The 15997-nt window shown below is 59.5% G+C and overlaps 1 protein-coding gene across 32 annotated transcripts in view; it reads right to left on the bottom strand.

The window, feature by feature from the left end:
* Positions 1-15997, bottom strand: part of NRXN2 (neurexin 2) — a 274349-nt gene that overhangs the window by 66680 nt on the left and 191672 nt on the right. For all 32 annotated transcript variants that reach the window (XM_037904496.2, XM_037904495.2, XM_043551343.1 and 29 more), the window contains one exon: positions 5259-5440. In XM_037904496.2, coding sequence (XP_037760424.2) covers positions 5259-5440 — 182 coding nt within the window. The remainder of the gene's footprint in view (positions 1-5258; positions 5441-15997) is intronic.

Raw genomic sequence — 15997 nt, forward strand, 5'->3', positions numbered from 1 at the left:
GGGACCAGGGACCTTTCCCTTCCAGGAGACGCTGACTCAGTATGAGCTCCAGGAGATAGTATGGGAATGAGTTTCATTGTTGATTGGGGCCCCTTTGTGAGATGAGTTTGCCAGGTCTCAGACCAGCTCCTAGCAGGACTCAAGCCCCCACCACACAGAATTCGAAGACAAACATCTACTTGGTCGACAGCCTCCGTCAGCAGCTGAATGGGCCTCAGAGGTCGAGTCTCCCTCTGCTCCCTGCACAGCTACACACATAGTACGCACATGCACAGACCTGTACACACACATTTTTATACAATCTATCGGATTGTTATACACACAGCAAACTACACCCCCCTTGTGTATTATGCACATGCAGCCCCACATCCAGAAGTGCACACCAAACCTACTGTATTACGCACATGTGCATACCAGCTACCATGACCCTCCAGGCCCTAGACCAGCCCCACAGCTGGTCTCCAGTGACCCCTACTGTCTGGGTGAGGCAACGTGCGCCTGCCTCCCGACCCAACCCAGCATCAGGCTATGGGGGCTGGAGAGAAGCCAGTACCCTTGTGCCAAGGTGGTGAGGCTGTGCAATGCCATTGGGGTGGTAGGGTGGAAGAGATCCATGAACCCAGCCCTCAGTACTGGGGTAGGGAGGGGGCTGTGGAGATGGGTTCAGGATCAGGGCCTGTTGGCCTTTCTGCAGCATTACTAGGAGGACCTAGTGCTCATTTCACCCATCTTCTTCCACATCCCTCACCCCTCCTCCATCAATCCCCCCCCCACCATCCCTCCCTCCCTCCCGAACTCCTCCACCATCGATCCACCCATCCCTCCCCCATACTCTCACCCCATTCTGTCCATTCCCCTCCAGCCCTCTATCCACTCCTTCTATCCATCCATCATTCCCGCAGGCCCCTGCCTCTCCCCCATTCCCAGAGCGAGCGACACAGCAGGACTCTCCAATCAAAGCCCTCAGATTCCCCTGCTGCAGTTGAAAACGTGAAACTGGTTCATCGGGAGATTTTCTCATTAATTAAAAAGTGACTCCAGGCTTTTTGCAGATACTTTTCTCTTCATTAAGGATTCCGGCTCAATTGCGGGACACTGGGAAGGACGGGGCCCAGCAGCCCGGGTGCACAGGTGCCTGGGCACGCATCTGAGTGTGGAAGCGCACTAGTGGGCATGCTTGCTAGCGCACAGGCCTGTATATGCCTTGTGTCCAGGTGTGCCAAGGGCACACACAACCCTGGTGCAAAGGTGTGCAAGGAGACATCCAGACGCCTTGCCCCACTGCATGCACACATCCTTGTGCTCAGGGCTGCTCGCACAGCTGGGGTCACAGGCTGACACATGTAAAGCACAACTGTGTGTGGAGGGGTGTGTTTGGGCTGGTGTATCTAGGAGGGTAGGTGTGGGTGCCCCCATGCAGCCCCCCCATCCTCTGCAGATCCTGGAAGCCCGCTCAGGCGTAAGGGCGGCATGAGGGGGGCAGCTGTGCAAATGACATCCCCATCAGCCCGATCACTGACCTGCCTTCACATCCCCCTACATGGCGCCCGGGGCCTGCAGACTACTGGCATGTGCAGCGCCCGCTCAGACTGCTGTGCCCCGCGCCACCTCTGAGCTCAGGAGCCAGCTGGGCTGAGACGCCAACTCATCTCGTGGCTAAGCAGGATTGGGTCAGGCTGGTAACAGGGTGCGCCCCGCACCCGCCCACTAGAGTGCAGCAGGGAGCAGGGTGAACAACTAGGCTGGGGCACCCGGGGCCTGGAGGGCATGACTCCCATGAGCCAGCCAAGCTCCCGGCCCAGGGATGGGAGCAGATGCCCCCTAGTGGGGAATAGTCCCATGTTCATTCCCCACCACCCTGAGCCAGCCAGGCAGACACCTCGGAGCCAGAGTGAAGCCAGCGCCCCCTGGAAGGGAAGGGCCCATCTCTGTCCATCCACCCTCCTGCAGGCCAGTGCAGCTAATGTGAGCAGCCGGGTGGGCTGGGAGAGGAGCAGGGCGGGGCTCCTGCTTGGCGCACAGTGGCAGTGGAACTGCGGTACAGGAGATGGGGCCAGGGCTAACCCGTTGTGAGTTGGAGGGGACCGAAGATGAGACACTAACATGCTCCCTCGCCAGCCTGGGGGGCTGGATGCCAGACAGTTGGGTGGTGCCCCTCCCCGCAGCCTGGCTTGATGCTGCCCTGAGGGTCAATCCAGCTGCACCTGCCCAGCTCATGTTCCCAGCCACGTGGCAGATGTCCAGGTCGGGGGAGCAAGGGCACAGCCCCTGGGGGAGACAGTGCCAAGGTCACGCATGAAGCATGGGGGAGCAGCTCCTCAATGGGCCTTTCATCTCCAGGGGGCGCTGGTCCTGATCCAACCCCAGGGCCTGCTCTAAACACCTGACCCCTCCCAGAGCTGGGGCTAGAAGCCAAGTGTCCTGACTCACAGCCTCCCCCAACCCACTAGACCCCACTCCCCTCCCAGAGCTGGGGCTAGAGCCCAGGTGTCCTGGCTCCCTCCTTCCATCAGCAGTGCCATGTGCCTGGTTGCAAGGAGCTCTCCAGGAGCCGTGTGAGATGAGACAGGCAACTCCGTGCCACCAGGTTAGCTGTCGGCCCATGTTAGCCTGGCGGGGTTGTGACGAGGAGGCTGACGGGAGGAGAGTGTGCTGGAGCTCCCGCAGGGGCCGAGCAGTCGTTCCTGACATGCTGGGCACTCCCTCAGCCAGCATGGCTGCTCCCCACTGCCACACAGCATTAGCTGCCGTGCCCGGGCCCAGCGCATGCCATGGGGCAATCGCAGAGACAAGGGTGCCCTTGTTACAGTGCCAACACTGACACCCAGGTCCCCACTCCTTCCCCTACTAGACAGCTGCAGTCAGCAGAACAGGGAACAGGTGTCCTGTGCCCCCGTAACCACTAGACCCTGCCCCCCTCCCAGAGCTGGGGATAGAACCCAGGCATTCTGCGGCCCGGACGGTCTCTCACTGTGAATCTGTGCAGAGCCCAGCACAATGGGGCTCCTCCTTCAGTCAGGGCCTGTTGCTGCTACTGTAAACACACCTAGCAATGCGCAGCCTCTGGCACAGACAACCCCATGACCCCTGAACCAGCCTGCCCTGCCTTGGGGCTAATCGGAACCACTGCCCCCTAGAGGGGAAAGGCCCATGCCCCCGTCCCTAACACGTGCAGTCTATCCCCATAGCAGTCCCTTTTGACACACACAGATGTTGGTAGAGAATCATCTCCCGCCCCGCACCCCAGATTTTAGTAAGTACCGAGCGCCTTCTTCCACCCACAGCTGTTAACACATAAATATTAACAAGAATGAAAGCGACCGATGAGCTGCCTGCAGCCTACATGACACACACCATTGGTAATGGGAGACAGCTGCCCCGGGGCAGGGTAAACAACTGGCTGCAAGTCTGGCCTCTCCCTGAAGGGGGTGCTGCAGAGAGCGGGGCAGAAACACTGGCTGTGAGGGGAGCTCCTGCTTACTCCAGAGCAGTGTGCGTGCATGCAGGGGCGTGTGCGCAGCGCAGGAGAGTGTGCGTGTGTTCGGCTGCAGAGCATGTGGGGTGAGCAGTGGTACAGAATGAGGTGTGTGTGCTGCTGCTCAATATCTGTCCTGAAACAAACTCATCTGTTGATGGTGCAATACACAGATTGAGTCAACAGAGGGCGCTATGTATTCCATCAAATACATGGAATTGGGCTTCCTGGGCCCATTCAGCCCAGTATACATGCCCCCTCCAGATCAGACCCCAGGCCCATCCAACCGGGTGTCCCCTTCTCCCTGCTGCCCCAGATCAGACCCCTGGGCCCATCCAGCCCGGTACCCCCCCAGTCCCTGCTGCCCCAGATCAGACCCCTGGGCCCATCCAGCCCGGTACCCCCCCAGTCCCTGCTGCCCCAGATCAGACCCCTGGGCCCATCCAGCCCGGTACCCCCCCAGTCCCTGCTGCCCCAGATCAGACCCCTGGGCCCATCCAGCCCGGTACCCCCCCAGTCCCTGCTGCCCCAGATCAGACCCCTGGGCCCATCCAGCCCGGTACCCCCCCAGTCCCTGCTGCCCCAGATCAGACCCCTGGGCCCATCCAGCCCGGTACCCCCCCAGTCCCTGCTGCCCCAGATCAGACCCCTGGGCCCATCCAGCCCGGTACCCCCCGGTCCCTGCTGCCCCAGATCAGACCCCTGGGCCCATCCAGCCCGGTACCCCCCGGTCCCTGCTGCCCCAGATCAGACCCCTGGGCCCATCCAGCCCGGTATTGCCCTTACCCCCCATTCTCAGGATTACACTCATGGGCCCATCTCCCGCCCCATGCTCCCCTCTAGACCACACTCTCTCACGAGCGACACAGCCTTGGCCAGAGGCATGGGGGATCTGGGGACGGTGCCAAGGGGAGGGCTCCAGCCCCTGAGTGCTGCCCTGGGGAGAGCTGTCCACACAGAAGCAGCATGGAACTCCCAGCAATCCCCGCCTCCAGCGGAGACTTCGCTTTGCCACCCTGATGTGTCGGAGGCGCCCGATGCCAGGGTGAAGGATGGCCCAGATGGCATGTCGTTGCACTAGCACCAGCCGCCTCGGGCCCCGCCACCGGCTGCGATCGTCAGGGCATTGGCATGAGCGTAAGGAAGTCAGATGGGGGCACTGAGAGCCCAGCCATGAGCAGGGGATGGGGGGCGACTGCCCCAGCCTGATGCAGACAAGGCCCCAGACAGGCACTGGCAGAGCCAAGCAGGTGCCTGATGCTTCGGGCACAACCTGCACCCAGGCAGCTGTGTCCCAGGGCAGCTGCACAGAGGGGCCGTGCGCAGCAAGGGATGCAGCCATATTCGGAGCCAGTGTTACGCTTTGGGGAGGGGGGGCGGGGAAGCTGAACCCCCCACCCTGCCAGACCTCCCCCACAGGACCCCCAACTCCAACATTCTCTTCCAGAGACAGCACAAACTGCCCCCCCACCCAACTTGCTATCAGAGCCTGGGCTGGGTCCGAGGCTCTGGGAACAGAGGTTTGGGGGTTGGGTTGAGTTGAGTCTGACCATTTGGGGGGCAAACTTTGGGGATCCAGCTGGCTCCGAGTCGGGGGTCAGATTGCAGCCCTGGGGACTTAAAGGAGGGGCTCAGTACAAGCTGTTGGGGGGCAGCAGTAGAAGACCAAGCCTCTGGGGAAAGGACTAGGGTCAGGGTTTTGGGGGGATGGGTTCCAGTTACAGGGTGCAGAGCTCTACCTGCCACCGCAGACCCCCCCCCCCCAAGTGCAGGTTCTCCTTACTATGTGCAGCTGCAGATAGTCCCCCAGCCCAGAGGCGCTGTCCACCCGCACCAGGATGGCGTTCTTCTGGTGTGTGCTGAAGCCCACGGCCAGCCGGTCCGCTCGTGTACTAGGCCGGTCGTTGGGCGGCCAGGTGTAGGTGATAAGCGCCCCGCCCTTCCCAAAGATGTACGTGGTGCCAGCTGGGGGTGGGAGGGGGAGAGAAAGACAAGGTTAGTGAGAGGGGATCCTAGAAAACAACTCAGACAAGGCTACTCAGTGGAACCCAGGAGTCCTGACTCTCAACCCTCCCCTACTCTAACCCACCAGGCCCCGCCCCACTCCCCTCCCAGAGCTGGGGATAGAACCCGGGAGTCTTGACTCCCAGTCACACCCCCTGCTCTAACCCACCAGGTCCCACCCCTCCCCCGAGCTGGGGACAGAACCCAGGAGTCCTGACTCCCAACCCTCTCCCACTCTGACCCACCAGGCCCCACCCCACTCCCCTCTGAGAGCTGGGGATAGACCCCAGGAACAACTGAAGATATGGCTAATGCACTTCAACCATGCCATTCCAGTCCAGGACTCCCCCCCACCCCCAGCTCTGCCCCAGCTGCTCTGCCCAGAGCAGCAGCCATGTCTCCTTCACTCAAAGAGTGATCAGCCCAAACAGCGCCCACCTGCCAACTCAGCCTAAACACAGCAAGTGGCCTGTTAGTAATAGAGGCTTGCTGGGTATCAGCTCAGCCCAGCCCAGCGCCAAGGTACCCTCAATATAAATCCTCCCCCAGCAGGGAAGTCAGGGTCAAACAGGCCTCCCATTCCCCTCTGCCTCCCCTGAGCGTGATGGGAGACACAGCATGGACACCCCAGTGCCTGAGCCTGCCCCCATAGACCGCTGGCACAGCACCAGCCAGCCAGCTTAGGCCTAGCCAACTTGGACGCCACCCAGCACCAGCACCCCTCCCCACCTCAGAGCCAGTGCAAACAGCCTCAACTCCAGCCCCCCTCAGCCACTGCTTACATGCTGTTAACCAAAGTTGGTTTGTGGGTGGGATTTAACTGGTGCCACTTAGCAATTAACAAACACAGCAAGCACTCATGATAGTGGAAGGCAGCTGGCATGCGTGTGTCCATCCCTGGCCCAGTTCGGAAGATGAGCCGGGCTGAAATTCCCTCCAAGTGGTTGTGTAAAATATTTTGCAAAAAACAAACCCCAGCTCAGGTGCAATTAGTAGCATGTACCACAGAGCGGCTGGGTGCCCTGGCCATGCCCTGCCATACTAGAGGGCCAGGAGTCCAGAGGCTGCTAGAGACGTGGTGTTCTCATCCTGTACCGCACTATTGCCTTTCCCTGCAAAGAGGCCCAGAGCACCATGCGACACTCACCCTGTACACATCAATGGCCCTTTGCTCGCTGCCTCGAGGGGAGCCCTGGGGCTGCTAAAAGAGGGATCCCTCTCCCTGAGCTGAGAACAGCTCCTAGGTTAGGGCAGTGTCTGTTTAACAGCACACAGCAATGCTGCATTAGTCCGGGACACGAAGTGCAGGAGAATCCTGAATCCAGTGGGAAGTATTGAGGAGGGATGATGTTACCCTCGGTGGGGTTTGATCTGGGGTTTCCCAGAAGCTGGGAATGAGCGAAAGGGGATGGATCAGTCAATGATTTCCTGTTCTGTCCATCCCCTCTGGGGCACCTGATTTTTCTGCACACACACATGCAACCAGACAAATGCAAACACACAAACAGACCTGCACACATACAGATGCAAACACAGAATCACAGGCTAATGCAAACATCCACACGCACAAAGGTACCAATGCACACATGCACAAATGGCACACACGCTCCCCAACACAAACACAACTCCCCCCATACATTCTAATGCAAAATCACAACTGCACACATACTCACCAATGCAATACACCCACACACCAATTCCAATTCAAACACACTCGCACAACACACACCAATGCCAGGACACACACACACAATTGCTCCCCATCCTCCAATTGCCCCGAGAGCCGTATTGGCACTGTCAGACCCCCATCTCTCAGCAGCAAGTTCCCAGACACCTTCCCCCCCACTAATCTCACTGACGGGAATCGACTCTGACATGAAATCGGCAGCGTTTCCTGCACTACCTCCTAAAAGCTCCTCCAGCTCTTGCCACAATAACCTGGCCCCCTGCGCCACCCCATTTGCTGCCCCCTGCACAACTGTTCCTGTCCCCAGTGATCAGGGCCCATCCATCAAATCCAGCATTGACAGCAGATTCGTGGTGGAGCGTTCTGCTGGGCCTGCAAAGGAACATGGCTAGGTGCATGGGGGGTGTCACCAGCAGCACTGAGGCAAGATTCTGGAGAGGACAATCGCAGACAGGGGGAGTCAGGACTCCTGGGTTCCTTGCTTTGAGAGGGGAGGGATCCTGACAGTCCCTAATCACCAGACCCCACTTCCTTCCCAGAGCTGGGGAGAGAACCCAGGAGTCCTGACTCCAGCCTCCCTGCTCTAACCCACCAGATCCCATGCTCTTCCAGAGCCAGGACTAGAACCCAGGAGTCCTGGCTCCCATCCCTGCTCAACTCCCCTACCAGACGTGGGCTAGAACCAAGGACTCTGGACTCCCTGCCTATCCTCCAATCAGGATATCGCACTGGTTCCCACCCCTCTGCCATTTCTGCTGCCATGTCTGTGGCGCCTCAGGCTCACCAGTCATAGCCCCCACAAGCCCCCTCTAACTGCGAGGCAGAGAGAGATCAGCTGGGAATCGGGGTCAGGGTGAGAAACTGTGGGGCTGAGCTGTCTGACAGCTCCACGGCCCTCCCAGAGCAAAGCCTGGCCACCTACCCCCAGTGCCCTCCAGCACAGCTCCACTGGCTGCTGCCCATGGTGGACAGAGCCCTCTGCCCCACGGGGCCTCTTGGCACCCCTCTGGGCTGGGCCTGTGCTGCACTGGCTTGTGGTACATACACAATGGCAGTGACCCAGAGGTGGGACTGTGAAGGGAGGGAAGTAAGGTTAGGAGCTGCACGAGATTATACCACCCACCAACTCCAGCACTAGTGGCAGAAGATATGCCATGTGGTGCTCAGTGCTGAGTTGCAGCCGCCTCTGGGGTAGGGCTCAGGGGTTGTATATACAGGGATCTTTTGCCTGGTGCTGAGATGCAGCCACCTCTGGGGTGGGGCGCAGCACTTCTTTGCAGAGTCACACAGAATGCTGCACATCTGTCTGGAGCAAGAAGTGAAGCAGGATCCAACTGACACTGCCGGAGGGAGCTGTGACACAGAGGAACATTGGTGTCAGCTGGCTAAGGATTTACTACTGTGTCAGCAACTCCTATCAGGCCTGACAAACTCACTACACCCAATACACTGCTGTCACAATACTGATCCAGATGGTGTTTTGTAAGGTATCAAGTGAAAGCCGAAGCTACACGGGTCATCGCTATCGGTGGGAAATGCTCTTACCGACACTGCCCAGGGAGCTGTGCACAGGAACTGAATTGACGCTGGGAAGTGGGTAACCAGGCAGAGCGGACAAACGGCTCTTCTCACAGACAGACACATGTCAGTTCTCCTTGGCCTGTCTCTGAGGTAAGTGCAGCCCTGTGACGCCAACACAATGGAAGCCCCCTTTGCTCATGAAGGCAACCAGAAAAACAGGCCGGGGGGACATGAAACCACTGGGGGGGGTGGGGGGTGGGGCACCAGACAGCAAGCAAGGGGGAAGAAGAGTCTTCTCTGGGGTGTGCTGCCAAAGAGGTCCAGCCAAGGTGTGCTGGACTAGACAAGGAAAGAAGGCAGCCCCTTTCTCATCCACCTCTGGGTGAGCGAACAGGAGGAGGCTTTGTGCGTTCCTGAAAGTCGGCTGCTGGCTGCAGGGGCTTGTGACGCCGGGAGGTTGCCGTAAGCGCGAAATGGCTCAGACAAGGATTTTAGCATGTTCAGGTTCATGTTCAGGCTCCAGGAAGCGTGTTATCTCCCGTTTCCCACATCACCTGTTGGTCTTACCGTCTTTGCTCACTAGCTCTCAGATCTTAACCATTGTAAAGAAAGGTACGCTTGCTTTCCAGCGCTGGGCTATCCCGCTCCTGAGCTGTGCCAATCAGGCTGTGCACACACAGTCTCTCTGGAGACGGCGTACCTGGTTATTTTGGTGAGTGTCCAGTGACGGGCTGGGTGCTGCAGAGGGGGCTGCTGGCAGAGGGGCTCGGGGGCTGGTGTGTGTCTGTCACTAGCTGGCTCAAGTGAGGCGAGGTCTGCGGAGACCTGGAAATCAGGGCTTGGCTGTGGCCAGAGGCTGGTGGGTTCAGGGAGCTGAGCTACAGCAGGCCTGCTTCATGCAAAGGGCAGGAGGTGGTGAGGTGCCTTTCACTCCTGAGTGCCCCTGGGGAGCGTACAAGGAGCCGCCATCCACTCCCGGCAGTATAGCACCACACTGGGTCAGTACTGACAGCAGGGGAGTGCGCCCCCTACTGAGCCCCTGGGAGGAAGTGGGAATTTTCATAATATTGTTTATGATGCCTATGTGTGCCTCAGTTCCCCCATATGTTGCATGGCTACCCAGAGGGGGTGGGGAAAGGACTATGTTTGCTGTCACACGAAAAGTTACGTTGACCCAGCTACATTGCTCAGGAGTGTGAAAAACCCACCCCCCTGAGAGACACAGTTAAGCCAACCTAACCCCTGGTGTAGGCAGTGCTAGGTCCCCCTCTCGGGGAGGTGCATTACCTACACCGGGAACACCCCTCCCATCCAGGCAGGTAGTGTCTTGGAAGTGCTGCAGTAGCAAAGGGGTGAGTGTAGACCAACCCTAGGGGACACAGGGGCGAGAGTCACCTCCCTGTCTGGGTGGAATGAACAGCCCTCCAGGAACCAGCTGTAACTGACCCAGAACAACAAGGGGCCAGAGAGACCAGGCCAGCCCCAGTGACTCAGGGACCCACACTCCCAGCAGGGAAGCTGAGCCCAGACCCCAGCTGGAGAAGAAAGGACTGGGAGGGGGAGCTGGGGGTGAAGCGCTGGCTGCTGGAAGAAGCTGGCATCTCCCACCTGGGAACAGACCGAGGCGGGCAGACAGAGCCTGACCCTGGGGCTGGGCTCTGGGCTGAGCCGAATGGACTGTGCTTTAACCTTCAGCTCTCTGTGCTAAGCCACGGGCTGCCTCTGCTGGCGCCAGGTGACTAATAAATCAGCTGCCCTGGGGACGCTGCTCGACGGTCACGAAATGCCGGCTGAGGGGCATCAGTCCTGAGGGGTGGCCAAGGCTCTGCCAGGAGCCTGTCTCAGCTGGACTCGCTGGGCAGAGCTCAGGGGAAGGCAGGAGGGCTGGACCCCAGAGGGTCAGTCTCAGCAGGCGGGAGGCCACGTGACCTGCCCTGGAGAAAGAGAGCCCTGGAGTCTGGCACAGAGAAGGGGTTCCTCCAAGAGACTGTTCCAAAGCTGGGGGTGCAGCCCTGAGCCTGTGGATCTGGGACAGCCGCCCTCCTGCAGTGCAGGAACCCCTAGTGTCACTCTGGGGCTTTGGGGTCAACACTGATGGGGAGGGCAGAGCATCCCCTACTGGCCCCAACTCTGCTCTCTGCAGCAGTGCCCCACTAGGGCTTTGGGCTGGCACTAGCAGTGAGGGGACAGCGCTGGCTAGCACTGCCCTGGGGCAGGGTTGGGGTGCGCGGGTGTCGGGGAGTGGGGGAGCTGATTGTCTCTCTGCGGTGGGAGGAGGAGGGAGGGGCAGTGCTGGGGAAGTGGGGGGGAAGAAGCAGCCCTGCTCTGTGGTTTGCCCTCCATCCATCACTGTCACTGCACTGATTACCTTGAAAACGATCAGTCCCAGGGCCATAAATGCCCTGCTGCAGAGGGAGAGAATGTGATGGCTCCAGGCAGAGGGAGAGATGGCAGCCAGGAACCATGGGAAGGAGGGCTGCAGGGCTGGGGACAAGGACAGGGCATGGCTCCTGCCTGGATGGCATTTCTGGCTCACAGTCCAGGGGAGACCCTAGAATAACAAACCGGCCCACACAGCCCCAGTGCATGAGAGACCCTACAATAACACACCACCCTGCACAGCCCTAACATTAGAGCGTCCTAAAATAACACACCAGCCAGTGCAGCCCCAGCACTAGACAGACCCCTACAATAACACATCGGCTTGCACAGCCCCAGCCCTGCAGAGAGACCCCTCAGTAACACACCAGCCCATGGAGCCCCAGCACTCTCAAAGACCCTACACTAATAAAGCCATGTATGCACTCCAGTGCTAATGTGTGACCCTGAAATAACAAAGCAGACCTGCCTCCCAGAGCTGGGGCTAGAACCCCAGCGTTCTGACTCTGCCTCCCAGCCCCACCCCTTTAGCACTCAGCCGCCTCTGCATTCACACGGCTTCCTGGCAGTGGAGTCACAGTAGCTGAGCTGACGGAAAGCAGCGGCAGCAGGTGGCGATTCCTGCAGCACAGGAGCTAATTTGTGTTTAATATCCATCCCGCTCTGCAGCCAGATGCCAGCCCCCCGTGATGCCCTTTGTTCCCACACCCTCCTACCCGCCACTCCCACGGCACCCTTCCTCCCCTGGGCTCCCCCCTCCCCTGCTCCCACAGCCCCCGCAAATCCTCCCCCCACCCTAGGCCAGGGTATTGATTCCTTCATAGCTGCACTCCTGGCTCTGGCCAATGCACTGCCCGGATCGTGGGGGAAGGGAGCAGAGCTGATAAACAACCCAGGGACACAGAGGCAGAGACTAAACCAGTGCCCCTGCTCTAACCACTAGACCCCACACCCTTCACAGAGCCAGGCTAAGAAGCCAGGTGTCCTGACTTTCAGCCCCCTCTGGCTCTAACCCAATAGACCCTACCGTGTCTCAGTGGAAATCAGGGGTGGCAGAATTAGGCCCCTTCCAAGTCTAACACTCTCCCGCATTGTCCCTGGTTCTGGGGGGCCCTTCTGTGCCCCCTTGAAGCCCCAATTCACATCCCAAGGCAGGTGCTGCTCTCAAGCTGAGGTCCTGGTGCTTTGGCTTTAAGGGAATGGGTGGGCAGGAGGGGCGCTGGCTAGCAAATGGGGGACCTCTCCAGTGGGGAGAGGTGCCAGTGATGGGGGAGGGGGCTGGGGCTGGCAGGGGAATGTAGGTCACTGAGGTGGGAACACGCCAGCTCTGGCACTTTCTCTGGAGAAGGGGCCATGGTGCTAAATAATTCATGTCCCCATTAGGAGCTGGAAAGGGGGATGAGCTGAAAAGGAGAGAGAGAAAGAGACTATAGGAGGGTTGGGAGGGAGGAGAGGGGAGAGCAGCCAACTCTGGGGTGGGGCGCAGGGGTTGTTTATACAGGGATCCCTCACCCATGGCTGAGATGCAGCTATCTCTGGGGTGGGGAGCCGGGGGCCATTTAACATCCCCACATAACACCAGGCGATGGGAAGGCTCCCTTTGTGTGCGCTGCAGAGGCAATTGAAGGGAAGCTGGGATGCAATTAGCAGCCCAGTCGCTGGGGTTCACGCCCCGGCTATTAGTGAAAGTGCTGGAGAGGTTTAACGAGCTGCAGGGCACAGGGTCTAGGCTGTCCGTGGGCGGTGAATGGTCGTCCTCTCTCAGCAGCTCTCTCCTTGGGAGCTGTCCTGGCAATCAGTCCTGCATCCCCCTATAGACTGGGAGGCTTTGGGCAGGGGGGGGGTCTGGTCCCCCAGGAATGGGGAGCAGCTGCAGCCCCCCTGCTTGGTTAAGGCATCTAGGATGGTGCATGTAGAAGGCAAACCATGGGCAGTGTCCTTGCCTGTTACTGGGCCAGAGAGGGCATTGTTCTGCTGGGGGGCATCTCTGCATTGGGGGGGGGAGGGGCTGGTGGTGCCGAAGGGTTCGTCTGGCAGTAGCCAGAGGTGGACATCTGGACCAAGCTGCCCGAACGCTCCTACACCTCATAGGTGGGGGAGGTTGTGGGGGGTAGGGAGAGAGGTGTGTGTGTTTATTGTGCACACTCAGGGCTGTGGAGGAGGGGGTGTGGGTGTGTTGGGATGTGTGTGCACGTGTGTGTGTGCAACTGATCCCCCAGTCCAAACAATGTGCAGGGCTGTGTGTGGGGAGGGTACACAGAGCTGTGGGGGGAGGTGGCTGTGTGTATGTGGGTAAGCATGGGTGTGTGTATAAATGTATATGTGTGGTATAGGGGGTAAGCAGTTAAGTGTGTCTGTGTGTGCTGCTGTGTGTGTGTGTGACTTCCTGCATGTTTGCATGGATGTGTGTGTGGGTGTCCGTGTGAGTACAGGGAGTATGTGTGTGTGGATGTCTGGGTACGTGTGTGTGTGTAGACACATGGGGGTATGTGGGTGACTGAGGGGGGTGTTTGGGCATGGGTGTGTGGTGACTCTGGGTGTGCGTGTATGTGGGGGGGGGTTGTCTGTGTGTGTGTGATGCTACCTGTGTGTGTGCATGTGAACTGTGCTCTGGTGCTGCCAGTTCTGTGACAGGACCCAGATACCCCTACCACAGGCCTTCCCCGGCGCTATGCCGCATGGGGCCCGCTTCCCCTTCCCCGGTGCTACGCCGCGTGGGGCCCCGTCTCCCCTTCCCCGGAGCTATGCTGCGTGGGGCCCGTCTCCCCTTTCCCGGCGCTACGCCGTGTGGGGCCTGTCACCCCTTTCCCGGCGCTACGCTGCGTGGGCCCCGTCTCCCCTTTCCCGGCGCTATGCCGCGTGGGGCCTGTCTCCCCTTCCCCGGAGCTACACCACGTGGGGCCCATATTCCCTTCCCCGGTCCTAAGCCAGGCGGTGCCCATCTCCCCTCCCGGGCCGGGCCTTGCCAGCAGCTAGAGGCAGCTTGACCTGACAGGTGGGTAATTGGGGCCTCTGCGGGGTCAGCACAGCCACTTCCCCAGGGCTAATGGCTCGGGAGAGGCGGGTGTGTGAAGGGAGCGGGCAGAGGTTGCTAGGCTCTGACAGGCAGATAATGCTGCGCCGCCCTCGCTGGATCTCTGCCTCCCCACAAAGGCCATTGGCACCGAGCCAGACAGGCAGTTAGGGGCTGGGCTGCCAGGCAGCAGCACAGGGCTGGCTAACAGGAGCCAGCTGGGCACACAGGCAGGGGAGACTAGGGCCCGGGGAGGGCACACACGGAGGGGTGTGAAATAGAGTGACAGGCAAACTGGGGGGAGGCCAAGGCAGCTACAGGCAAAAGGTGTCATACACACCGTGCAAATGGGAAAACTGCTGCATGGATACACATATCCCATCCGTTCACACACACACCTGCACATCCCATCCGTTCACCCACACATGCACACACACCTACACATCCCGTCCATTCATACACCTGCACATCCCATCCGTTCACACACACACATGCACATCCCATCCGTTCACATACGCACGTGCACATCCTGTCCATTCACACACACACGTGCACGTCCCATCCGTTCACACACATCCCATCTATTCACACACACACACACCCTGCACATCCCGTCCATTCATACACACACGTGCACATCCCATCCAAGCGCGCACACACACACACTGCACCATCCATTCACACACACACACACACACACACACGTGCGCATCCCGTCCACACACAAACACACACCATCCATACACACACAGGTGGATTATTCACACCCCTGAGCGACATAGTTACACTGAAGTAATTTGTGGTGTAGACATAGCCTCTGATCTGGCTCCATCTGCTCAGGGAAAGCGCGGCCCTGATGGCCCCACCTCCAGGCCTCCGAGTGCATGGGACGGGTGAACACCGAACAGCACCAGGTACAAGACTGCTCTTGCCTACGAGCTCCCCCGTTACGAGGTTGTAACCGTCAGCAAACAGAGACAGCCACAAACACACACCTTCCAATGCACCTCGCCCCCACATGTGCACACACATACACGCTGCTGTATACAGCGTGTGCTAAGCTACCAGTCAGCATAACCCTCCCCCACCCCACCCCCACTTCAGGGAGATGGCTCATGTTACCCATACAGAATCTGGGACCCCTGAGGACCCCTGCAGCGCAGTGCCCCCTAGTGCCGCACTGGGACATGAGCTCCCACTCTGCTCCCTGTGGCAGGGGGCCCCCAGCACCATGCCAGTGCCAAGTCCGTGGTAGTGGAGTCACATATTACTCTTGCTTCCCAGCTCTAGGAGAGGAGTGGGGTCTAGTGGTTAGCTCAGGGGGCTGGGTGCCAGGACTCCTGGGTTCCATTCTCAGTTCTGGCAGGGGCATGAGGTCTCCCTCCTGCCTGGGCTTTCAGGGACTCCTCCCCACTGGAGGCTCCAGAGCCTCCTCCCTGTTCACCTGGGAACATCTCTGAGCCCCCTACCCCGCCCAGCTGGCTGCTGTCCCTTGGGGCCGTGCTGGGGATGACATGGGCAGGTACAATCCAGCGTTGTGTAGCACGTCCCTTAGGGCTTTGCAGGCTCACAGCACTGCACGGGCACTCGTTAACTCTCGCCATGCTCCTGTGGGGCTGGACACCACATCGTCCACGGCTGTACAGATGGGGAAAGGAGGCCCAAGACTGGGGAGGAGAGCGGGTCAGTCACCCTGGGAAGCAGTGTGTGCAGGAACCAATGGCCCATGTGCCCCTCCCACAGCCACAGAACCCTGGAGTCCTAGCTCCCAACCCCAGCTCTAACTCATGAGAGCCGAAGCCAGGAATAGAACCAGAGTCCTGGCTCCCAGTCCCACGCCCTCCTGGACCCACCAAACCTGCCGCCGAGAGAGCCCAAGTGACCTGACTCCTGTTCTCCCATCCTCGTGACACTACAA

This window comes from Chelonia mydas, chromosome 7, assembly GCF_015237465.2.
Source record: "Chelonia mydas isolate rCheMyd1 chromosome 7, rCheMyd1.pri.v2, whole genome shotgun sequence".
NCBI lineage: Eukaryota > Metazoa > Chordata > Testudines > Cheloniidae > Chelonia > Chelonia mydas.